General features: G+C 54.9%; 2 protein-coding genes across 2 annotated transcripts in view; both read left to right on the top strand.

The window, feature by feature from the left end:
- Positions 1-4,311, top strand: part of LOC117889039 (leukocyte immunoglobulin-like receptor subfamily B member 5) — a 34,070-nt gene extending 29,759 nt beyond the window's left edge. Inside the window, exons 7-9 of the mRNA XM_034792845.1 lie at positions 2,335-2,524; positions 3,861-3,898; positions 4,216-4,311. Of these exons, the coding sequence (XP_034648736.1) occupies positions 2,335-2,524; positions 3,861-3,898; positions 4,216-4,311 (324 nt within the window). The remainder of the gene's footprint in view (positions 1-2,334; positions 2,525-3,860; positions 3,899-4,215) is intronic.
- Positions 4,312-7,842: 3,531 nt separating this feature from the next.
- On the top strand, positions 7,843-18,157 carry LOC117889038 (platelet glycoprotein VI-like). The gene is made up of 4 exons (XM_034792844.1): positions 7,843-7,873; positions 8,976-9,266; positions 9,747-9,786; positions 18,046-18,157. Exons 1-4 carry the CDS (start codon positions 7,843-7,845, stop codon positions 18,155-18,157), a joined length of 474 nt encoding a protein of 157 aa, XP_034648735.1.
- Positions 18,158-24,145: the final 5,988 nt, after the last annotated feature.

The following is a 24,145-nucleotide window of genomic DNA, read 5'->3' as shown; positions in this document are numbered from 1 at the left end:
TGATGGAGATAAAACGCAATTGGCCTCTAGGTCCCCTCGGCCTCTCCTTGCCCTGCCCCAGCCACCCCTCCACGGGCTCCTTGCAGATGGATCCGCGCCATTGCCCTGCTGAGGGGTGGGGGGCCCTGTGCCTCATGTCTCACTAGCCCAGCTCTCTTGTTCTTGGATTTGGGGGCTCAACAGTGACTCTGCCGGGGTCTGTGTCTCACGGCCTGTCTCCGCCTGCCCCATGGAGCTGGTATAGCAAGTGAGGGGTGTCACGGACTCACAGATCGTGCCCTCTCTTGGCCCCGTGCAGTCCGTGGTGGGTTCCCCTTTCAGTGCGATAGCCCTTCTCGGGGGTCCAGTCTCTCTCGGGGTCAGGCCCCTCCACCTCCTGGAGCCGCACCTCTCTGAGCCTTAGCACGTCTGTCTCTGCCATGGGCCCCCTCAGGGAGTCCACTCGCTCTGGACGCCCGGGGCCTCCACCCCCGAAGGGGTTGATGCAACCCTGTTCTCTAGACCGGAGTGACTCTCAGCCAGCATAAAATAGGAGGATTTATTGAGAGTTGAACACAGCACAGGAAACTCTCAGGGCCTCAGGCCTGGCCTCCCTCAGCCCAGCACATCCCAGTCTCTCTGTATCCAGGTGGGCTCTGCCTGTTCCCCCTCTCCATCCCCGAGCCCCCCTGCTTCCCAGCTGGGCATCTGATATCACTGGCTCCAGGTCCCGCCTCTGTCCATTGTCTTCTCTCCAGGTAAACAGGGTTGTAAACCGGGGCCTCCTCTCCTCGCTTCTGTCCTCTGGCTGGAACAGGCTGGTTAGGTCACTGGGTCCTCACTCTGCAGCCCATTGTCCTCCCAGTGCCCAGAACCGGCTGCGTCTCCTCAGCTGGGCCTCCGGGTCACCAGGTTGCCAGGTCACTGGTTGCTGGGGTGTCCATCCTCCTGGCCATCGGCTGCGTCCCCAAGTCCTCTCTCCGGTCCTCTGCAAAACACACTCCCTCTCCCCTCACCTCATTAAACCAGTGACACCCAGGGAAACTGAGTCCCACCCCCTCCGCATACAAACCATTGAAAACTCCACAGAAAACAAGAAAACCCCCCACTTCATCACATCGGGCCTGGCTCAGCATCCCTGGTCCCAGCCCCACACCCAGCTGGGCACTCAGGGGGTCTCAGAGTGAGTCCGGGCTGTCGGTATTAGCGCCCCCTGGTTTGATACAGCCCCGGTTGGCAGACAAGCTCCCCTGTAGCTCTATAGACACACGGACCTTCCTCCCCCAAAATAGGAACAGCCGCACCCAGACCTGCTCCGCAGTGACCCCAGGTCTGAATGGCACTTGGCTGGGGCAGGGACTGTCTCTGTGTCATGTGTCTGTACAGCTCCAAGCACACGGGGGAGATGGCCCAGGACAGGGGCTCCTGTTAATTACTACTAGTCAGGAATGATTTTGGTTCCGGTTTCCGTGGAGCCAGGCAGGGGCTGTATCTGCGCTCAGGGTCTCGCTGGGCTGATCCTCCCCATTCTGGGATCCCGGGGTGCTGAGCCGGCCTGAATCCCTGGGTCCCGTCTCCTCCCCAGGGACGCCGGCTCAGCCCGGGGAAGAGCCGCCATTGGCAGTTGGGGGGAGGAGACGTTCCCTGTATAACTAACCACAGACACCAGGGCTCCAGCTTTCTCATCCCCGTCCCCCCCGACAGACGCTGGTTCTATTCCCAACTCAGTCAGGAATGACGCCGACTTCCACACATCCCAGGCAGCACTAGGCCAGGTACCGGGGCTGGCCGGGGGGAATGACCATCAAACCAGCCTTGGAAACAGCCCCACCACAGGGGCCCCACAAACTGGGTTGCTTTGCTGTCCACCGGCACCACAAAGCCACCCTTATGGGGCACAGTTCGGTGCATATCTCCCTGAGAGAACGGCACCGGGGATAATGACCCCGTGTATCCTGAGTTTACAGCCAGCCCAGCAGAACGGCTCAGAAGCAGGGCTCCCCTTTCGCTGGGGTGTGCCCAGTGTGGCATTAACCCTGGAACCTCTCAGTCCAGATAGACATGGTGTTAACACTTGAACCCACTGATTCAGAGTGACATATCATTGACTCTGGAACCTAATGACAGCTGTTGCAATTACAGCACCATTACATCTTCTGCTGCTGATCACTTCAGCAGGGCTTGGTTCTCCCAAAGATTTCAAAGCCCCTCCCCAGACACAAGCTCCCTCCCAAGTGCTCACCCCAGTACAGCCCTCTGCCATTGGGAGTGAACCCCCTGACCACTAATACCCAGAATCCCCTCTGATCCTGCCCCACCACTAGCCCCATAGAATGTTCTGCTGTGGGTCCCTAGGTCCTCGTGGGGGAGGGGCTGGGGCAGCAGGTAACGAACCAGCCACTCACGGTGCTCACCACCTGGTGCTGCTTCCCAGGGACATTGGAACCAAGTTCAGCACCGGATGTGACCCGTGCCATCATCGCCGGGGTGAGTGTGGCGGCCGTCGGCCTCCTTCCCCTCCTCCTGATCTTCTTCTGCTACAGAAGTGAGTGCCCTGCCCAGCAAGGGAAGGGTTAAACCCGCTGCTAAGCCGGGCTGGGAAGGGGTCAAGGTTTGGATGGGAGACAGGGAAGGAAACCCAGGGGGTGGGGCAGGGGACCAGCAGGGGGTGCTCTCCCCTGGCAGTGAGAGCTGGCCCCAAAACCCCTGGGCAGATCTAAGGGGCGCTATGGTTCAGGGAGAAAGGTAGGGGGCTGAGCAGAGAGCACTGGGCTGCAGTGGGTGGGGCAGGGACTCACTAGGGGGTGCTGTGCTGCAGGGGCCCTGGACCTGTCTCTAGGGTATCCAGGCTCAGCAGCTGGAGGGGTCAGGGCTACCCCCAGCAGAGCGGGGGGGTGGGAAATCTGTACTGGGCCCCCCATCCCGGCTGCCCTATAGGGCTGAGGGGCAGGGCTGGTACATGGGATCAAGGTCGACTCAGGGACGATTCTGCTTCATGTCTCTGCAGGGAAAGGACCAGCCCCGAGACAGAGCAGGTGAGACCCCAGCTCCGCTCCCCACCACTGATCTACCTGACACAGGACACAGGACTCCTGGGTTCTCTCCCTGCTCAGGGAGGCGAGTGGGATCTAATGGTTAGATCAGGGAGGCTGGGAGCCAGGACACCTGGGTTGCTCCCTGGTCTGGGAGGGAAGTGGCGTCTAGTGGTTGTGGTGGGGGGGGTTAGGGAACAGGATTCAGTGTGAGGCACAATGGGGGGCTCTCTGGGTGTGTTGTGGAATCTCCCTGCGGGTGGGGGCTATGACATTTACAAAGGGATTTTCTCTCTTTTAATGCCAGCCGTTTTGGGGTGTTAAAGATCCCAGCTCATGAAGACCCCGTCTGTGAGTAACACACACAAAGGGTACCGGGGTGGAGCAAGACAGCTGGGGAAGGGAGGGGCTTTTGGGGGCTCCCCTCCCCCTCTGGTTCAGGGACTCTCCCATCCCAGTCCTGGGGCTTTTGTGTCCCCCTTCACTTCTCCATCAGACCTTCCCAGCCAGTGACCTGCAGGGAATCCCCATCCATTCCTGGCCCCCAGCCTCCTGCTCTAACCACTAGACCCCACTCCCTCCCACAGCCGGCGTGAGAACCCAGGAGTCCTGGCTTCGAGTGCCCCCCCTCGCCCTGCCGTAACCCCCTAGACTCTGCCGCCGTCTCTGTGCCTCTGTTTTCCTCTCTGTAACACGGAGCTAATGACCCTGGCCCATGCTCTGGGGTGGGGGATGGGTGGCTGTGCCAGGCTCTGAGCACCCTTGCTGGATGGAGGGGTGGGAGCTGGGTGTGGGGTTCTGCTCTGGGCCGGCCGGGGGTGCACCTCAGCGGGTGTCTCTGTTCCGCAGACGCCTCCAATAACGAAGGGAAAGAGCCACAGACCCTGGTAAGTCTTTCCTGTTCCCCCATGGGGCCTGACCCCAACCTTGACCTGCATGGACCCAAGCAGCCCCCTCATAGCCCCCCCCCCCACAGGCTTTCCTGGCACACTCAGTGGTTTGGGGTGGAGGTCGGGCTATTGGGAGAGGGGTGGGCTTATGGGATTGCCAGATGGGGTTGCAGGGTGTATGTGTATGTTCCTGTCACCCCCTACTGGAGGGGATGGTCCCTGCTCTGTGTCTGTGTGTGGGGGCGATGTTTGGTGCATGTGCGTGCATGCACACACACACACACACGAGTGACTCTCTCCCCTCCCACCCTAAGGAGCCTGACCCCGGCACCTACGCCGAGCTGGACCTCCAGACGCTGCAGCCCAGTGTGTACGCCGTGATCAACGTGAGCCAGGGAGTCCCGCAGTGAGAGCCCCCCACAGCCATGGGGCGCCATCCCCCCGGGGGCAATAGACTCACCCCCTACAGCACCTGCCCCAGAGAACTCTGCTTCTAGGGAAGATTTAGGGGGGACACTGCCTTCTCCCCGCTGCAGCCCCATCTCATCAAGCTGCTGTCCCCCTGCCCCACCCAGATGCACATATGCGGGTAGGGGGGACTCAGCACCGGGAGGGGGAGGGGAAGGGGACACAGCAAGGCAGCTTTGATGTTATTTTGCATATTGTTAACCTCCAGATTTGTAATAAACACAGAACCACAAACCAGCACCCCTGGGCAGCCCCCACCCCCCTGTCCTGATGCCAGGAGACTGTGTCGCACCTGGGGGAGATGGGATTGCTGTGGGGAGGGGAGGGGTGCATAGGTGCTGTCAGGGTTCTCTCCCCACTCTGAACTCTGGGGTACAGATGTGGGGACCCACATGAAAGACCCCCTGAGTTTATTTCTACCAGTTTAGGATTAAACCTTCCCCAAGGCACAAATTCCTTTCCTTGTCCTTGGACGGTATTGCTGCCACCACCACGTGATTTAAACAAACATTCAGGGAGGGGCCACTTGGAGCCCTGTCCCCCCAAAATACCCCCCCAAACCTCTTCAGCCCCTTTCCTGGGGGGGAGGTTTGAGAATAATATACAAACGGATAGGTTAACAAAGTGAGCACAGACCAGATCCTTGGGTTTTTAGGACACTAAAAACCAATCGGGTTCTTAAAAGAACTTTATTATAAAGAAAAATAAAATAAAAAGTAAAAGAAGCACCTCTGTAAAATCAGGATGGAAGGTAATTTTACAGGGTAGTAAAAAGATATAAAACACAGAGGATTCCCCTCTAGGCTCAACTTCAAAGTTACAAAACAGGAATAAACCTCCCTGTTGGCATAGGGAAAATTCACAAGTGAAACAAAAGATAATCTAATGCATTTCCTTGCCTTTACTTACAATTTCTGTAATTTTAGATGTACCATTTCAGTAGGAGCTGGGTTATCTCCTTGGTCCCGCTCTTTGTCTCAAGAGCGAACACACACACAAGAGAAGAAACAAAGCCTCCCCTCCCCCCCCATTTGAAAGTATCTTCCTTCCCTATCGGTCCTTCTGGTCAGGTGCCAACTAGATTAATTAAACTGTTTAACCCCTTACAGGTAAGTGATTCTGTACTGCTGGCCAAGAGGGATCTTGTATTACTGCATACATAAAGGCTGTTACCCTTCCCTTTATATTTATGACAGGCGCCGACTCCGTGGGGAAAAATTAGTGGGGACTCTGCACCCACCAGCAACCAAGCTCCCTGCCCTGTCCCAACTCCTCCTCCTCCCCCCTCTCCTGAGTGCGCCGCATCTCAGCTCCTCCGCCTACCTCCCCAGTGCTTGCTGCCACCAAACAGCTGTAGCAAGCTCCCGGAGGGAGGGGGAGGAGCGGGAATGTGACATCCTCAGGGGAGGAGGCAGGGAAGAGGCGGGGCCGGGCGGGGATTTGGGGAAGGAGTCAGAATAGGGGCAGAGAGGGGATGGAGTTGGGGCAGGGACTTTGGGGAAGGGGTTGAAATGGGGGCGGGGCAGGGGTGGAGTCAGGGCGGGGCTGGGGGCAGACGGGGGTCGAGCACCCACCAGCACCAGTAGAAGTCAGTGCCTATGGTGGGAAAGGCCCTCCTGCTCTAACCACTAGACCCCACTCCCATACCAAAACCAGGGTATATTACAGGGTCGCTGCTGTGGAGTCAGGTTTACGCTGCGTTTCCCAGGCAGTAGCAGAAACAGCAAACGAGTGCCGGCTCTGGACACACTTCCCTTTTTCACGGATTTTTCGGCTGCTGCTTTAGCAACTTAGAATCTAAATTTATCCCTCCCCTGTCCGATTACAGGGGCTGTAAACCACAACCTCCCACCCCTCTGTTCAGTCTCTGTCTCACGCTACTTGGCTATGAACAGCATCTACAGCGACACTACCTGAGAAGGAGGTTGGCCAGGTCCCTCCACCCTCATGCTCCAGGATGAGTGCTGGGCCCTGCCGGGTCAGAAAGGAATCTCTGCCCTGCTCCATGGGAGAGGGTCGCTCTGTGGTGGGCACTGTGTGGGGGGGGTGCCCTCCTCTGCTCTGAACTGCTAGACGGAGGCTAGATGGGTCTGTTGGAAAAGGTCAGGGTGGCCTGGACACCTCTTGACATCTCCTGAGATTCCCCCTTTCCCAGCTGGCCCCCAGACTGAGCAGCTCCCATGTGGGGCTGGGAGGTGATGGGAGGGGGGCTGAGCAGCTGCCGGAGGGGATGTGGTTTGCTGGGCATTGCAGGGAGCTGGCTTTGCTCTGACCGCGGTAGATTTGGGCTGGAGATTGCAGAGAAACCATCTGATGGGAAGAAAGGGGCCGAGTGCATCACGGGCTTCCTGGAGCTGCAGCCCCCGGCACAGTTCCTCATTCGGCTCACACTCGGGCCTCAAGCTCGGTGGAGCTTAGCATCGGGGTGTTTTACCTCCAGGGGGTGCTGTGATGAAGTGAGGAGAGTTCTTTTTTTTTCTTGTTTTTTTCAATGGTTTGCATGCAGAGGGCATGGGACTCAGTTTCCCTGGGTGTTACTAGTTTAACGAGGTGGTTAATATTGGTTAGTTAAATTTCAGTAAAATGATTGGTTAAGGTATAGCTGAGAATATTACTATATGAACTGGGGTCAAACAGGAAATAGGAAGGGAAACTGGAATCACGTTTGCTAACAGGGAGGGGGCAGGAACGGGAACAGAATATAGGGAACGGGGTACAGGGACACAGGCAAGGCTCTGCGATGTCGGAGCTGGGAAGGGGGACGCAGGGTTACTGCTCTGCGGAATCAGAGCCGGGAAGGGGACACTGGGGAACAGACACTATCGGTGTATGGAGATAAGCCCGACTGGTGTGAAGGGCTTGGAAACTAACCCCAATAAACATCATATTGGCTGCGCTTCGGACGTCTGGTCTTTTGCTGCTCGCTGTCTGCGTGACAAGAACCAGGGAAGGGGGAGGGTTGAGGGTTCTAACAGATACCCCAGTGACTGGTGACCAGAAAGCCCAGCTCAGGAGTCACAGCCGGTTGTGGCCAGTGGGAGGACAATGGGCTGCAGAGAGAGGACACCGGTGACCTGACCAGCCGGTTCCAGCCAGAGGGGGCCAGAGGACAGAAGAGAGGAGAGGAGGCCCAGGCGACCTGTTTACCTGGAGAGAAGACAATGGACAGGGGAGGAGCTGGTGGGACCAGTGATATCAGATGCCCAGCTGGGAGGAGGGGTTCTGGCTGGCAGGGGAGAGCAGGCAGAGCCCACCTGGATACAGGGAGATTTAGATGTCCTGTGCTGAGGGCGTGCTGAAGGCTCAGAGAGGTGCGGTTCCAGGCGGCAGAGGAGCCTATGGCTTAACCCCCAGGAGAGAGTGGACCCCAGAGAAGGGCTGTCGCTCTGAAGGGGGTTCTCCTCCCAGGGACCGTACGGAGCCGAGAGAGAGCACGAGTCCTGTCAGTCTGTGACACCCCCCACTGCTCCATCATGGCATCTGCTCTCACCATCCTCTTCCTCGGTGAGTATCGGATACAGCCTGTGCCCATGGGCAGGGGGATCTGAGCCCAGGGTGTAGGATCCAGTTGCTCTGGGATCTGGTCCCTAAAGACCCATCTGCTTTCCAGGCTGCTGGTTGGCTGGGCGGAGCGGGGTGTTGGGATGTGAGAATCTGTGGGGAATGGGGCAGCTGGGGGAATTTCTACATTAAGGACGAGGACGTGGATCGGGGGTGCAGATCCCCCAAAGGGATGATCCTGTCAAACCCCTGCTCCCTCGTACACGCAGATGTGGGGACTGAGACCTCCCCACACTCATTACAGGGATGGGCACCACACAGGGTGAATTCACCTGCACTCAAAGCTCTGCCCCCAGGAAATACAGAGTGAAGACACCAGGCACCCCACAGCGCCCCCGCACTGTGCCCGGGGAGCTGGCAGGAGCCCGGGGAACGGGTCAGGCAGAGCAGGGCTGTAAGAAGTGGACACGCAGAGGGACTCGAGCAAGGCACCGTTGTGTCTCACCCTCAGGTTGCTGCACACGCGCGTCACTGCTTTGCTCGTGGGTCCGGTTCAGCCCGACCCAGCGTTCGGAACGTCCCCTGAACAGCTTTGGGAATATCCCGTCCCCAAAGGGGCCGCCGGCACCGTGCAGAGCGGAGCTAAATCCCCAGCGGCTGGGAGCAGATTGGGGCAGAGCAGAGCCCTGGGGGTGGGCAGGAAATTGTGAGAACAACCGGGGGATTTTGTAAACATGTTTCTTGGGGGGCCTGTCCTGGGAGCCGCTTGCTCAGAGGGCTCAGATTTGTCCCACAAACCCCTCCAGGGTAGATCCCAATTCACCCCCAACTGCAGTGGGGCCAGGGCTGGGTTCTGATCTCAGCCCCCAGGGTCAATCTGGAGTCACCCCTGAATGCAATAGGGGCAGGAATGAATTGATGCTGGAGAACTGAAGGAATCCTTTCCCCCGTCCTGTGTCTCTCCCCGGCTGTGAGCCGCGGGGCCGGGCCTGCACCCCAGGGACGGGTGGGAGGTAAAACACTGGAGCTACAGATGGGGAGAGGATTGAATGAGACAGACGCCGTTTGTCACCCCCACTTACTGCCTGTTTGTTTGTGAATCCAGAGGAGTCCTACCCCAAACCCTCCATCTCCGTCAGCCCCGGGGGGGTGATCCCCGTGGGGGGAAACGTCACCATCCGGTATCGGCATCAATGCCTGGGCATGAGGTTCCTCCTCTACAAGGCTGGAGATGGGAACTATCCGAATTACACAGACCCTGCTGGCTCTGAGGCTGAATTTCCCATCACCAGCGCCAGACGGGAACACGGTGGCAGCTACACCTGTCGTTATAGCCACAGAACAGGACCAGCTGCCTACTCGGAGCCCAGCGACTCTGTGCTGATCATTGTAGCAGGTGAGGGGCCCAGCCCGGCACCTCGGCTCCCAGCCCCATGCCCAGCCAGACCCCAGGGGAGCTCCGTGACCTCTGGTACTCAGTAGATGGGACGTCCAGCCAGTGAAGGTTTTGTGTGTTGAAGAGTTCTCAGCCCCCTGGTGATGGGAACAGAGACAGGGGAGATCTCGGATGGTGCCCTGGATCCCTGACCCTGTCTCTGCCCCATCGCAGTGATAGGAACTCTGGCCAATGGGAGCTGCGGAGCCGGCACTCTGGGCAGGGGCAGCGGCACAGGAGCCAGCAAACAGAACTGTAAACAGGGGAGTTTGAGTGGGAGTTTGTAGGGGGAGTTTTGGGAAGACTAACAGGCAGGCAGAAGAACACACAGGCTAGTGAAGGGAGTGTGCAGTGTTCTAGCAGTGTTGTGGTGCTTGTTGGAGGTTTGTTTTGCTGTGGGTGGTTGTGTTTTGGTTTGGTTTGTGTTTCCCGGATTTACAGGATTTAGGTGGGAAGGCTATGACCGATACAGAGGCAGCAGTGGAAGACACAATGAGGATGACTGGATGTGGAAGCTACGGCATGTACATGATCCTGGAGGGGGTACCTGAGAAGAGTTTCGTCTGCATGAAGCGCCACCTGATAGAGCTGATGGAAGAAAAGATCCGAGGATTGGAGATGCAGGTGGAAACTCTGGTTGAGTTTAGAAGAGGGTTTGAGCAGATGATGGAGCAAAGACATGAGGAGGCTGAAGGGAAAAACTCAGATTTGCAGATGGAAGCAGGACCAAAGAACTCTTAGGGGAGACTGCTGGGTGAGGAAAGTGGACGGTGGAAGCATGTGACTAAGAGAACCAGGCAGAGGAAAAGTCGGGCCAGTGAAGGAGAAATAGAGCTCAGGAACAGGTCTGCAGAGTTGGAAAATGAAGAAGGGGCACAGCAGGTGGTTGCTGAAGGTGAGAGGGCAAGGAAGAAGAGAAGAGCAGCCAGTCCTATAGGAAGAGGGGAAGAGTCAATGGAGATAACACCAAACATGAACCCCAGAAGGATACGGGATGGGTTGCAGAGGATTGCAAGGGTGAATAGGAATCGAGAGGACTTGCAGCCAGAGGGAACAGGGAAGAGACTGGAGAATCACATCGTCACCAGGAAAAGGCAGGTCTACGTGATTGGGGACTCCTTACTGAGAAGAATAGACAGGCCTGTAACCAGAGCTGATGCAGAGAACAGAAGGGTGTGCTGTCTGCCGGGTGCTAAGATAGTGGATGTGGACCTGAGGCTGAAGAGAATCCTAACGGGAGCAGGAAAGAATCCACTGATTGTCCTTCATGTGGGAACGAATGATACAGCTAGATTCTGGCTGGAACGTATCAAGGGAGACTATGCCAGGCTGGGGAAGACGCTTAAGGAAATCGAGGCTCAGGTGATCTTCAGTGGGATTCTGCCTGTTCCTAGAGAAGAGCAACAAAGGTGTGACAGAATTATGATGATCAACAAATGGCTCAGGCAGTGGTGCTATAAGGAGGACTTTCAGATGTATGGCCACTGGGAGGCATTCATGGACAGAGGACTGTTCTCTTGGGATGAACTTCACCTGAGTACGGAGGGAAATAGACTTCTAGGATGGAGGCTGGCACAACTGATTAAGAGACCTTTAAACTAGGAATTTGGGGGAGATGTCCAGGTAATCTCCATGCCGGATTTTAACATTCAGAGGGAAGAAAACGAAGGAAAAAGGATACAGCCGCGGGTAGGAGAATGGACATACAGAGGAAGGGTAGTGTAGATACCATTCTCATAGGTGACACTAGCGGTAGAATGGCTGTGCCTAATCGGGTTAAGAATGTGAGCGAAGCGGAACAGCAAGAATTAAGATGTTTGTACACTAATGTGAGGAGCCTAGGTAACAAAATGGAGGAACTAGAGCTATTGGTGCAGGAAGTGAAACCAGATATTATAGGGATAACGGAAACATGGTGGAATAGGAGTCATGACTGGAGTACAGGTATTGAAGGGTATGTGCTGTTTAGGACAGACAGAAATAAAGGCAAAGGTGGTGGAGTAGCATTGTATATCAATGATGAGGTAGACTGTAAAGAAATAAGAAGGGATGGAATGGATAAAACAAAGTCTGTCTGGGCAAAAATCACATTGGGAAAGAAAGCTATTAGAGTCTCCCCTGGGATAGCTCTTGGGGTGTGCTACAGACCGCCGGGATCCGATTTGGATATGGATAGAGACCTCTTTAATGTTTTTAATGAAGTAAACACTAATGGGAATTGTGTGATCATGGGAGACTTTAACTTCCCAGATATAGACTGGAGGACAAGTGCTAGTAATAATAATAGGCCTCAGATTTTCCTAGATGCGATAGCTGATGGATTCCTTCACCAAGTAGTTGCTGAACCAACAAGAGGGGATGCCATTTTAGATTTGGTTTTGGTGAGTAGTGAGGACCTCATAGAAGAAATGGCTGTGGGGGACAACCTTGGTTCGAGCGATCATGAGCCAATACAGTTTAAACTTAATGGAAGGATAAACAAAAATAGATCCATGACTAGGGTTTTTGATTTCAAAAGAGCTAAGTTTAAAGAATTAAGGAAATTAGTTAGGGAAGTGGATTGGACTGAAGAACTTGTGGATCTAAAGGTGGAGGAGGCCTGGAATGACTTCAAGTCAAAGTTGCAGAAACTATCAGAAGCCTGCATCCCAAGAAAGGGGAGGGGGAAATCATAGGCAGGAGTTGTAGACCAAGCTGGATGAGCAAGCATCTCAGAGAGGTGATTAAGAAAAAGCAGAAGGCCTACAAGGAGTGGAAGGTGGGAGGGATCAGCAAGGAAAGCTACCTTATTGAGGTCAGAACATGTAGGGATAAAGTGAGAAGGTCAAAAGCCATGTAGAGTTGGACCTTGCAAAGAAAACAAAGAAAGAAGAAGTGGGACCGCTAAACACTGAGGATGGAGTGGAGGTTAAGGATAATCTAGGCCCAATATCTAAACAAATACTTTGCCTCAGTCTTTAATGAGACTAATGAGGAGCTTAGGGATAATGGTAGGATGACAAATGGGAATGAGGATATGGAGGTAGATATTACCACATCCGAGGTAGAAGCCAAACTCAAACAGCTTAATGGGACTAAATCAGGGGACCAAGATAATCTTCATCCAAGAATATTAAAGGGACTGGCACATGAAATTTGAAGCCCATTAGCAAGAATTTTTAATGAATCTGTAAACTCAGGGGTTGTACCGTATGACTGGAGAATTGCTAACATAGTTCCTATCTTTAAGAAAGGGAAAAAAAGTGACCTGGGCAACTACAGGGCTGTTAGTTTGATATCTCTAGTATGCAAGGTCTTGGGAAAAAAATTGAAAGAATAAATAGTTAACGCCATTGAGGTCAATGGTAATTGGGACAAATTACAACATGGTTTTACAAAAGGTAGATCGTGCCAAACCAACCTGATCTCCTCCTTTGAGAAGGTAACAGATTTTTTAGACAAAGGAAACGCAGTGGATCTAATTTACCTCGATTTCAGTAAGGCATTCAATACGGTTCCACATGGGGAATTATTAGCTAAATTAGAAAAGATGGGGATCAATATGAAAATTGAAAGGTGGATAAGGAACTGGTTAAGGGGGAGACTACAACGGGTCATACTGAAATGCGAACTGTCAGGCTGTAGGGAGGTTACTAGTGAAGTTCCTCAGGGATCGGTTTTGTGACCAATCTTATTTAATCTTTTTATTACTGACCTTGGCACAAAAAGTGGGAATGTGCTAATAAAGTTTGCGGATGACACAAAGTTGGGAGGTATTGCTAATACAGAGAAGGACCGGGATATCATACAGGAAAATCTGGATGACTTTGTAAACTGGAGTAATAGTAATAGGATGAAATTTAATAGTGAAAAGTGCAAGGTTATGCATTGAGGGATTAATAACAAGAACTATTGTTATAAGCTGGGGATACATCAGTTGGAAGTAACAGAGGAGGGGAAGGACCTCGGAGTATTGGTTGATCACAGGAGGACTATGAGCCACCAATGTGATATGGCCGTGAAAAAAGCTAATGCCGTTTTGGGATGCATCGGGGAGGTATTTCCAGTAGAGATAAGGAGATGTTAGTACTGTTATACAAGGCACTGGTGAGACCTCATCTGGAATATTGTGTGCAGTTCTGGTCTCCCATGTTTAAGAAGGATGAATTCAAACTGGAACAGGTACAGAGAAGGGCTACTAGGATGATCTGAGGAATGGAAAACCTGTCTTATGAAAGGGGACTCAAAGAGCTTGGCTTGTTTAGCCTAACCAAAAGAAGGCTGAGGAGAGATATGATTGCTCTCTACAAATATATCTGAAGAATAAATACTGTTAGGGGGCTTATTCCTTCATACTCTCACTTCCCTGGTCCTTCTTGCATGAACAGAGAGCAACAATACCCAAAGTCCAAAGGCGCAAACAACTCGATGTTTATTGGTGTGAACTTCCAGCAAGCATGATTCCAGTTTCCTTCCTCAGTGTCCCCCTTCCCAGCTCTGACACCACAGAGCCATCCCTGTTCCCATTCCCTGTTCCCCTTCCCCCCTTAGCAAAACATGATCCCAATTCCCCCACCCCCATTCCCTGTTCCCATTCCCCCCTTACTTCCTGATTGACTGCAGACTATATAGTAAAACTTGAGTTCTGCTTAGCTATACCTTAACCAATCATTTTACTGAAATTTAACTAACCAATCCTAACATACTGTAACACGGTTATTTAACCAATTATATCCCTCCACCTTAATTAGTTTACACCCAGCAAAATTAATTATACAGCAGACAGAAACAATCACAGAACCAGACAGAGACCATGCAAATAAACATACAAAACAATACAGAAGTCAGGATTTTACAACTCCATCTATAGAGACATAAGGGTTTTCCAGCTGGGTCTATTGAGAAGTGAGTTCTTATCAGACAGAAAACTATCAAACTTAATTTCCTTTTACATGTTCTAGGCTCTTCCCTTTCTCTGGAGGTGATAGGAATATCAGGACAGGATTGTATTCCTAACAGCCCCTTAGCACCTTATTACCATGTGACCAGTTTGGAATGTGAGGATGTGACCGTTCACTTCTCAGCCCATGGCTGCCTTGGCTGCTTCGCCAAAGGCCTTATTTAGCCTAAGAACAGAGCCTCAGATTGTCCCTTACACAGATTTGATTCTTTCTTTTATACCTCTATAACTAGCTAAGTGATAAGAATACACCTAAATTCTTAAAGTCTAGGTCTTTGCAGACAGGCCTGAATATCTATATCCTAACAAATACTGGGGAGGGAGAGAAATTATTTAAGCTCAATACCAATGTGGACACAAGAACAAATGGATATAAACTGGCCATCAGGAAGTTTAGACTTGAAATTAGACGAAGGTTTCTAACCATCAGAGGAGCGAAGTTCTGGAACAGCCTTCCCAGGGGAGCAGTGGGGGCAAAAGACATATCTGGCTTCAAGACTAAGCTTGAGAAGTTTATGGAGGGGATGGTATGATGAGATTGGTCTTTGACTATTAGCGGTAGATGCCCAATGGCCTGTGATGGGACACCGGATAGGCTGGGATCTGAATTACTACGGAGAATTCTTTCCTGGGTGTCTGGCTGGTGAGTCTTGCCCACATGCTCAGGGTTTAGCTGATCACCATATTTGGGGTCAGGAAGGAATTTTTCTCCAGGGCAGATTGGCAGAGGCCTGGGGGGGGGGGGTTCGCCTTCCTCTGCAGCGTGGGGCACGGGTCACTTGCTGGAAGATTCTCTGCATCTTGAAGTCTTTAAAGCATGATTTGAGGACTTCAATGGCTGAGACCCAGGTTTGATACAGGAGGGGTGGGTGAGATTCTGTGGCCTGCGTTGTGCAGGAGGTCAGACTAGACGATCATAATGGTCCCTTCTGACCTTAAAGTCTATGAATCTATTATTCTAACTCCGAGGAGCCACAGGGTGGTTCCGGTTGCTACTGGGAGCGGCGCGGGGCAGGAGCAGACAGGGAGCCTGCCTGAACCCCACTGCGCGGACGATCAGGAGCCACTTGAAGTAAGCACCGCCCGACCAGAGTCAGCACTCCTCACTCCCTCCTGCACCCCAACCTCCTGCCCCAGGCTAGTGAAAGTGAGAGAGGGTGGGGGAGAGCAAGCAACGGAGGGAGGGGGGATGGAGTGAGCAGGGCGGTGCCTCAGATAAGGGGCGGGGCCTTGGGGAAGGGTCAAAGTAAAGGTGTTTGGATTTGTGTGATTAGACAGGTGGCAACCCTATCTGGAGGCAGCTGAACCAATCAGTGGCCATGGCGGGAGGGGGGGCTCTGAAGCTCCCAGCCCACCCGCGGGGATAGCTAATTAGCAGCTCCACGAAGGCCCTGGAGATCCTTTTCCCTTCTCTAGTTGGGTTATTTTCTGCCCCACTGTCTCATTCCTCATCTCCTAGCTCACTCTCCTGGCTTCCCATCGGATGCTGCAGTCGGGTGTGTGGCACCCACCCCACCTGCCCTCCCTAAGGAGAACGGACCCAACGCGGGGCCAGCCCTGCCCAGATTGTAACTGCCCAGGATCTGAGCCTCAGAGGTCGGGGTCACCTCACAGCCAACGCAACCGTTGGTCACTAATCCGTGTCCCGCGCCCGCTACCATCCCCAGAAGCTGCATTTCACCCCCATTTCCATACTGTCTCTTCCCCACCTTCTGTCTGTCCATTTGCTCATGTGAGGGGAGTGTTGGCCCCTCACTGACACTTAGTGGGGTTTTTGGTTGGCCAGATCCCAGTGCCAAAGAATGGTACTGAGCTGAGATTTCCCAACCACTTCAACCACAACACACTGTTTTAGGTCAAATATAAAACAGGTTTATTAACTGCAGGAGAGATTTGAAGTGGTTAGAAGGAGCAGGCGCAGAGATCAGAGTTAGCTACTTAAGAAATAAAAATATATTTGCAGTCTAAGTTCCTCAAATGAAACAGGATTTGAATCAGGCCGTGTCTCCCCCTGAGAGATGGTACAAGCAGGTTACAGATCCTCAATACCCAGACTGGACTCCATCCCAGCCTGGGACCACCCTTCCCCAATTCAAAGTCTTTGTCCTCCACATGTTCCTCCAGGTGTTGAGTTGTGGGGAAGAGAAGCCCAGGGATTATGTCCCTTCCCATCTTTTATATTTTCTGCCAGTTTGCTGGAAAGATCTTTGCTGTGATCTGGGAATCAGGCAGTCCCCATTGGTCAAGCAATCTCCATTGTACACAGTCTCTGGGATAGTGGATTCTTTCCTTGATGGGTGTTGATGAGCGATTAACAGTGTCTGGCTGATCCTTTGTTGCAGTTGAAGGGTTAGCTGTGGGCATCTGCCAACCTCGCAACATATTTCACTAGCACACAGAGCGATGCTTCATAACGTCCCACACAATGATAGCACATACAATGCAACAGGACATGAATGTCCAAGGAGGGGAGGGATAGCTCAGTTGTTTGAGCATTGGCCTGCTAAACCCAAGGTTATGAGCTCAATCCTTGAGGGACCCACTTAGGGATGTGGGGCAAAATCAGTACTTGGTCCTGCTACTGAAGGCAGGGGGCTGGACTCGATGACCTTTCAGGATCCCTTCCAGTTCTATGACATAGGTATAGCTCCATATATATATATATATCAAGACTTTAAAATGATGCCTCACAAGGCAACTTTGTACCCAACCGATCATAATTCTATCGTAGAGGTCAATAGGGGGGCTCCATGGTGCTACTTTGAGGTACAGATTGTCACTCTGTGATATCAACCTGGTGTGACCAGGGCCTGGGAAAGAGACCTGGAACACGTGAGAAACAGACTGTGAACTTCCTTTCCCGTGCAGAGGCGTCTGTTTGTGGTGTCCCCGTGCCCACAGGATGGGTGACTTGTTTCCTTTAACCTTCCCCATTTGTACTTATTTTTGTATAAACAATTGCTGTTTAATAAATTGTATGTGCTCTGAACTCTATGTACTGATCAGTGAACCAGGGAAGCAGCTGGTGCAAAGAGAGTGCCCTGGAGTGGGGAACCCTCACCTCTGTCCTAAGTGACCACGGCAAGACTGGGGATCAAGCCTGCAGGGATCCGGGGCCCAGCCTTGCGGGGGGTTAGGAGGACTCTGCTGCATGGAAGGGGGGAAGGGGAGCCCTCGAGGTCAGGCAGGACTCTGGGTAAAGGGAGTGGGAGCGAGGACTCAGATCCTTTCACTAGCCAATCCCACCGGGGCATGTATAAGAAAGGAAAGTTTCCCACAATACCGGGATCATTCCCCTGCTTACACTAGGAGCGGGGTCAGCAGCTGCCCTGCCCGTCCGTCCGGAGAGTGAAATGAACCGGTTCCTCCCCAAAGCCCGGCTGGTCTGGAAACAAGCGACTGCTCCGGTGACTCCTGAAGGAGCGAGACTTGGAGCCGGTCTGACTCCGGCTGTTGGCCGCGGTCGCTCAGCCCCCGTTTCAATAGACAGGCCGGGTTTGATTCCTTGTCCGTGGGGTTAACCCGAAAGCTTTGCCTTTGAACGGCTGCTGCTGGGGGTTTGCCCAGGAGCCGAGTTGAACCAGGGACTCGGTTTGAAATGAGCCCCGGCCCCTGGCCTGTGTAACGCTGGGGAGGGAGAGAGTTTCCAACCCTCTGAGCCCTCTGGGCCTGTGAGACCCTCTGCAAAGAGTAGGGTGACCAAATGTCCCAATTTTGGGGGGGCGGGGTTGTCTTATATAGGTGCCTATTACCCCCCACCCTCTGTCCCGATTTTTCACACTTGCTGTCTGGTCATCCTAGCAAAGAGCAGCAGGGCTACGGGAGTTTGCGGGGGCAGGCCAAGGTCGGGGCGGGGGAGGGATTAGATGGGAGATGGGCTGAGATTGGGGAGGAAGTGCAGAAAGGAATTTGAGGGGAGACAGAAAGGGGGTGGGTGGGTGGGTGCTGGAGGGGCGACAGGACGGGTGTTTGAGGGGAGATGGGAGAGGGGGAGGAGGTGGAAGAGGAATGGGGTTGAGCAGGATGGGGGAATGGGGATGGGCTCCCCCCTCACAGAGTTTGGGTCGGTGGATGGGGTGTGTGGAGGGATTTGTTTTTCACCCAAAACTCCAGCTGTGGCATCTCTGGCCAGCTTGGGGGAGGTGGGGAGCCAGGGGCAACCGATGCCCCCCCAGTGTCCCCCACAGCGATGGGGAAGATTCACCCTTAAATTCTCACGGGGGGGGAACCCAGGCACCCCTCAACCATGGAGGGCAACTTCCATTGTCCCTGTTTCCCCACCACTACCCTGCCCCCCGGCTCCTAGCCCTCATCCCCCACCCCCCAATGTTCCCCCACATTCTCCCTCCCCCCGTATTCCACTGCCTGGCGCCAAGCCCACTGGGGATAATGCAAGAGCTCCTGTTGGGGTGGGAAGCTGAGAAGCTAAGTCAGCCTGGCAGGGATTTGGGTCCTGGGAATCAAGGCCATTTCCAACCTGAATCTTCGCTTCACTGAGCCACCCCTCTGGTGAATCCTGCAGCTAAGTTTGGCTACAGACACAAGTCCTGCCTCTCTGGCCCAGCAGGGCCGGCTTAGCAAGAGCGGGGCCCAATTCCTGGGGGCTACAAGCCCCGCCCCCAGGAATCGAACCGGGCTCCGGCCGGGGTTGCTGGGCTTGGGTCCGACCCGGAGCCGCGCCGCGGGGGCCGCGCCGGGGGGGGGGACACGAGCCGCGCCGCGGGGGCTGCGCCGGGAACCCAAGCCGCGCCGGAGCCGACCCGACCCGACCCGCGGGGACCGGGCCGGGCCAGACCCGGGCCGCACAGTGGGGGCCGAGCCGAGCCGGAGCTGGGCCGCGCCGCGGGGGCCGGGCTGGAGCCAAGCCGGGCCGGTGTATCAGCACACAAGGTAAGCTGGGGCCTGCGGGAACGGGCCGCGCCTCCCCGAGCCCTTCTCGCGCCCCCGCCCCTCCAGCTTACCTTGTGTGCTGATACACCGGCCCGCCCCTGCTTCTTTTCAGACTTCCCGCAAATCTCTGATTCGCGAGAAGCAGGGGAGGGGGCGGAGCGTTCAGGGGAGGGGAGGAGGGGAAGTGAGCTGGGGGCGGGGTGGAGAGCTGCAGCGCGGGGCCCTCTTGGCGCGGGGCCCAATTCAGCCGAATCGGCTGAATTGGCCTAAAGCCGGCCCTGTGGCCCAGGACATGGTCTCAGAGCCGATGATCACACGGCACCAACTAAAAAACACAGGCTCCTTTTGGGCAGGTGCCGCGGTGATTTCGAGAATTCCATGTGCCGCCAGGAGTGGGACGTACGCGTCTCTGAGCGCTACTCTCTGCAGAAGACCCACCCTCGTTTCATTAGTTCTAAGCTGATTTTCAGCAGCCCAGTTACCCAGTTTCAAACCAACCCCCCAGTGACTCACACAGTGAGGGCAGCTTCACTTGCCCTCCGGTGCTTTCTCCAGCTCAGGATCCAGGCAGACGAGGTGATAGGCACGAGGACAAGTGTCCCACAGGATAATCTCCCCTCCCTGCTGGCAGACTTTGCCGTAATCCTGGTGGTCGGTTTCATATCCATCCCCTTCTTCAGCTACGAACAAGGGACACACGGGACAGTCAGAGAAGCCGCGGCCACCACCTACAGTCCTCAGCTTAAACCTCTCCAACGCATCATCAGTGATCTACAACCCATCGTGGACAATGATCCCTCGCTTTCACAGACCTTGGGAGGCAGGCCAGTCCTCACCCACAGACAACCTGCCAACCTGAAGCATATTCTCACCAGCAACCACGCACCGCACCATAACAACTCTAACACAGGAACCAACCCATGCAACAAACCTCAATGCCAACTCCGCCCACATATCTACACCAGCAACACCATCACAGGACCTAACCAGATCAGCTACAACATCACCGGCTCATTCACCTGCACGTCCACCAATGTGATATATGCAATCATGTGCCAGCAATGCCCCTTTGCTGTGTACATTGGCCAAAGTGGACAGTCACTACGTAAAAGAATAAATGGACACAAGTCAGATATCAGGAATGGCAATATACAAAAACCTGTAGGAGAACACCTCAACCTCCCTGGCCACACAATAGCAGATGTACAGGTAGCCATCCTGCAGCAAAAAAAAGTCAGGACCAGACTTCAAAGAAAAACTACTCAGCTTCAGATCATTTGCAAATTTGACACCATCAGATCAGGATTAAACAAAGACTGTGAATGGCTATCCAACTACAGAAACAGTTTCTCCTCCCTTGGTGTTCACACCTCAACTGCTAGCAGAGCACCTCACCCTCCCTGATTGAACTAACTTCGTTATCTCCAGACTGATTCTTGCCTGCATATTTATACCTGCCCCTGGAAATTTCCATTACATGCGTCTGACGAAGTGGGCATTCACCCACAAAAGCTTATGCTCCAATACATCTGTTAGTCTTAAAGGTGCCACAGGACACTCTGTTGCTTTTTACAGATCCAGACTGACACGGCTACCCCTCTGATACATAGCCATCACATGCTTTCCCAGGAGGAAACGAGACAATTTCTCTTGTAAAAGGATTAATTATATTTAAGGAAACAAAGAGAACATTACACCTTAGTCCCCATCGATTACATTCCCCTGCCTCTCTGTCCCTCAGCATCAGTTTATCTGGGTCTTTGCACCCAGCATCCTCTCACTTCTGTCTCTCTTTCTCTCTCCACACTGTATCCTCCTTTGGCTTCCTTTAGGCTCTCAATGGAGAATGCCAGAACCTGGAGAGATTGCAAAGGAGATCAGAACCCAGCCCTGCCCCCCAGTGCAGTCAGGGCTAGGGTTATCATACATCTGGATTTTCCCGGACATATCCGGCTTTTTGGGCCTCAAATCCCCGTCCGGGGGAAATCCCAAAAAGCCGGACATGTCCGGGAAAATAGGGAGGTAGGGCCCGGCGGTGCGGGGCCAGCGCGGTGCTCGGCAGGGGCTGGGGCCGGGGGCACGGGGCCGGTACGGTGCTGGGCCGCCTCGGGAGCTGGGCCGGGGACGCGGGCACTTGGCCGGGGCTGGGGCCGGGACCGGGGTCGGCGCAGTGGTCGGCTGGGGCTGGGGCCGGGAGCGAGGGGCCGGCGCGGTGCTGGGCCGGGTCGGGCTGGGGGCTGGCACGGGCACTTGGCCGGGGGCCGGGGCTGGGGCCGGGGACGCGGGGTCGGCATGGTACTGGGCTGGGGGCCGGCGCGGTGCTGGGCTGGGCTGGGAGTGTGGGCACTTGGCAGGGGGCCGGCGCGGTGCTCGCCTGGGGGCTGGCGTGGTGCTTGGCCAGGGGTGCGGGCACTTGGCCGGGGGCCGGGGCCCCAGCCAGGCGGGAGACGCCGGGTCCAGAGCCTCTTGGAGGGAGCCGCTCGGCCAGGGGGGCCGGACTGAGCCACGCCGCGCTGCTCCCCGCCCCAGCTTACCTGCTGCCTCCCTGTTTCAGGGGAGGGGGGAGGAGCAGTGGGCGGAGCGTTCAGGGGAGGGGGCGGAGTTGGGGAGGGGCTGGGGGCGGGGCGGATTTGGGGCGGGGCCGGGGCCCCATGGAGTGTCCTCCTTTTTAAAAATTAAAATATGGTAACCCTAAATAATAATAAAGCCAATACAGAACAGTTCTGTGTTAAACAAAGTTCTATAAAATCAAGGGAAAGTTTAACAACAGCTTTGGCAAGGGAAGGAAACTGTTTCTGTGCTTGTGTCATTTAAATGAAGATTGTTCAAAGGAGAATTTTAATTCAGGCAAAGTCAGCAACAGTTCCCAGTGTGACCCTGCACAGCAGTTCCTGCTACACCAGCCAACTCTGATTCTCCTTCCCCAGCTGATGGAGATAAAACGCAATTGGCCTCTAGGTCCCCTCGGCCTCTCCTTGCCCTGCCCCAGCCACCCCTCCATGGGCTCCTTGCAGATGGATCCGTGACGTTCCCCTGCTGAGGGGTGGGGGATCCCGTGTCTCTTGTGTCGCTAGCCCAGCTCTCTCAGTCTTGGATTTAGGGGAAAAGCATCCAGGAGACTCTCCCTGCAGGCCCCTGTATCAGTCTTGTCACTGGGGCCGGGCTGTGTGGACAGTGCGCAGTGACCAGCCTGTCTCCTTCTGCCTGCAGAGCCCAAACCCAGCATCTCCCTGCACCCCAGTGGGAGAGCCGTGACCGTCCGGTGTGAGTGTCGGTGTCACGGAGCGAGGGTCCTTCTGAGTAAAGTTGGAGACCCGGCTGCACGGCGCTCGATGGACTTAACGTGGGGGACGTGGCTGAGTTTCCCATCCTCAACATGAGCTGGAGAGACACAGGGATCTACAGCTGCCAATATAGCACCAAGTGGGACCCGCCCGTCCCCGCTCCCAGCCCCACACTCAGCTGGGCCCTCAGGGGCTCCTGGCCCCAGTGGGACGCTCAGAGCCAGGCTCTGCCCTGAGCCCTGGGCCCAGCAGAGGGGAAGCCTGCAAGGGGACCGGGAAGGAGTCACTGGAGGTTCCCCAGCCAAGGGAGAGCAGCAGCCGCTGGAGGTTCTGGGCTGAGGGAGGGGGGAACTTGGCTCAGCCATCGACCCATGTGAGCTCTGCCCTGGGCTCTGAGCTGTGCAGACCCACTGCCCCGGGGATGGGCTGGGGAAGGGACACGGGGCCTTTCACCTCTAGGGGGCTGGCTCTAATCTGTGTCCTTTTCTCTAACCACTAGACTCCACCCCTGGTGCCCCAATCAGAGCTAGGAGAGAACCCAGGAGTCCTGGCTCCCAGCCCCCCCCAACAATCAGTAGACCCCCTTCCCCTCCGAGAACTGGGGTATATAAACAGGGTAGATGCTGGGCATCAGGTTTACAGAGTTTCACTGGCAGTAGCAGAAACAGGAAGTGAGCGCCGGCTCTGGGCAGACTTCCCCTTTCGCGGATTTCACGGCTGTTCCTTTAACAACTCAGGATCTACATTTACCCATTTCTCGCACCCTCACGGGCGCCAGAAACCACCACTCTCCCAGGCCCCAGTCCTGTCTCTGTGCCACGTCACTTGGCTAAAAATAGATTCTGCAGCAACACTACCTGGGAAGGAGGTTGGCCAGGTCCCTCCACCCTCATGCTCCAGGGCAGGCACTGGGCCCAACCGGGTCAGGAAGGAATCTCTGTCCCACTTCATGGGAGAGGGATGCTACTTTAGGGAGTGGGGAGGAGAGAGAGCCCTCCTCTACTCTGAGCTGCTGCTCCAGGGAGGCTAGACGGGCCTGTTGGAAAAAGTCAGGGCAGCTGGGCACCTCTTGAGGCCTCCTGAGATTGCCTCATTCCCAGCTAGTCCCCGGACTGGGCAGCTCCCATGTGGGGCTCGGAGGTGATGGGGAGGGGGCTGGGCAGCTGCAGGAGGGGATGTGGTTTGCTGGGTGTTGCAGGGAGCTGGCTTTGCTCTGACCACAGTAGATTTGGCCTGGAGATTGCAGAGAAACCATCTGATGGGGCGGAAAGGGGCCGAGTGCATCACGGGCTTCCTGGGGCTGCAGCCCCCAGTGCAGTTCCTCATTCCGCTCGCACTCGGGCCTCAGGCTGGGTGGAGTTCAGCACTGGGGTGTTAGTGGCAGCGCTGAGGGGCCCCCACTGTCCCATCATGGCATCTGCTCTCACCGTCCTCCTCCTCGGTGAGTATCGGAGATAGCCAGGGCGTGTGCCCATAAGGTGGGATCTGAGACCAGGACGTGTGTCCATAAGGTGGGATCTGAGACCAGGGCTTGTGTCCATGGGGGGGATGTGGGACCAGGGTGTAGGATCCAGCTGTTCTGGGATCTGGTCCCTAACACCAATTTCCTTTTCAGGCTGCTCTCTGGCCGGGCACAGCTGGGTGTTCGGAGGTGAGTATCAGTCTGTGGGGAGGATATTAACATCAGGAAGGGGCCGGGATCGGGGGGAGGAAGAGAAACTGAGCCC

This window comes from Trachemys scripta, chromosome 16 (assembly GCF_013100865.1).
Source record: "Trachemys scripta elegans isolate TJP31775 chromosome 16, CAS_Tse_1.0, whole genome shotgun sequence".
Lineage (NCBI taxonomy): Eukaryota > Metazoa > Chordata > Testudines > Emydidae > Trachemys > Trachemys scripta.
The sequence above is the reverse complement of the archived record's forward strand: the minus strand, read 5'-3'. Positions and strand labels throughout refer to the sequence as shown.

Coding starts and splice junctions, on each gene's coding strand:
- LOC117889038 (XM_034792844.1), top strand. CDS start 7,843: ATGGCATCTGCTCTCACCATCCTCTTCCTCG. Junction 7,874..8,975: donor TCTCACCATCCTCTTCCTCG/GTGAGTATCGGA, acceptor TTGTGAATCCAG/AGGAGTCCTACCCCAAACCC. Junction 9,267..9,746: donor TGTGCTGATCATTGTAGCAG/GTGAGGGGCCCA, acceptor CCGGATTTACAG/GATTTAGGTGGGAAGGCTAT.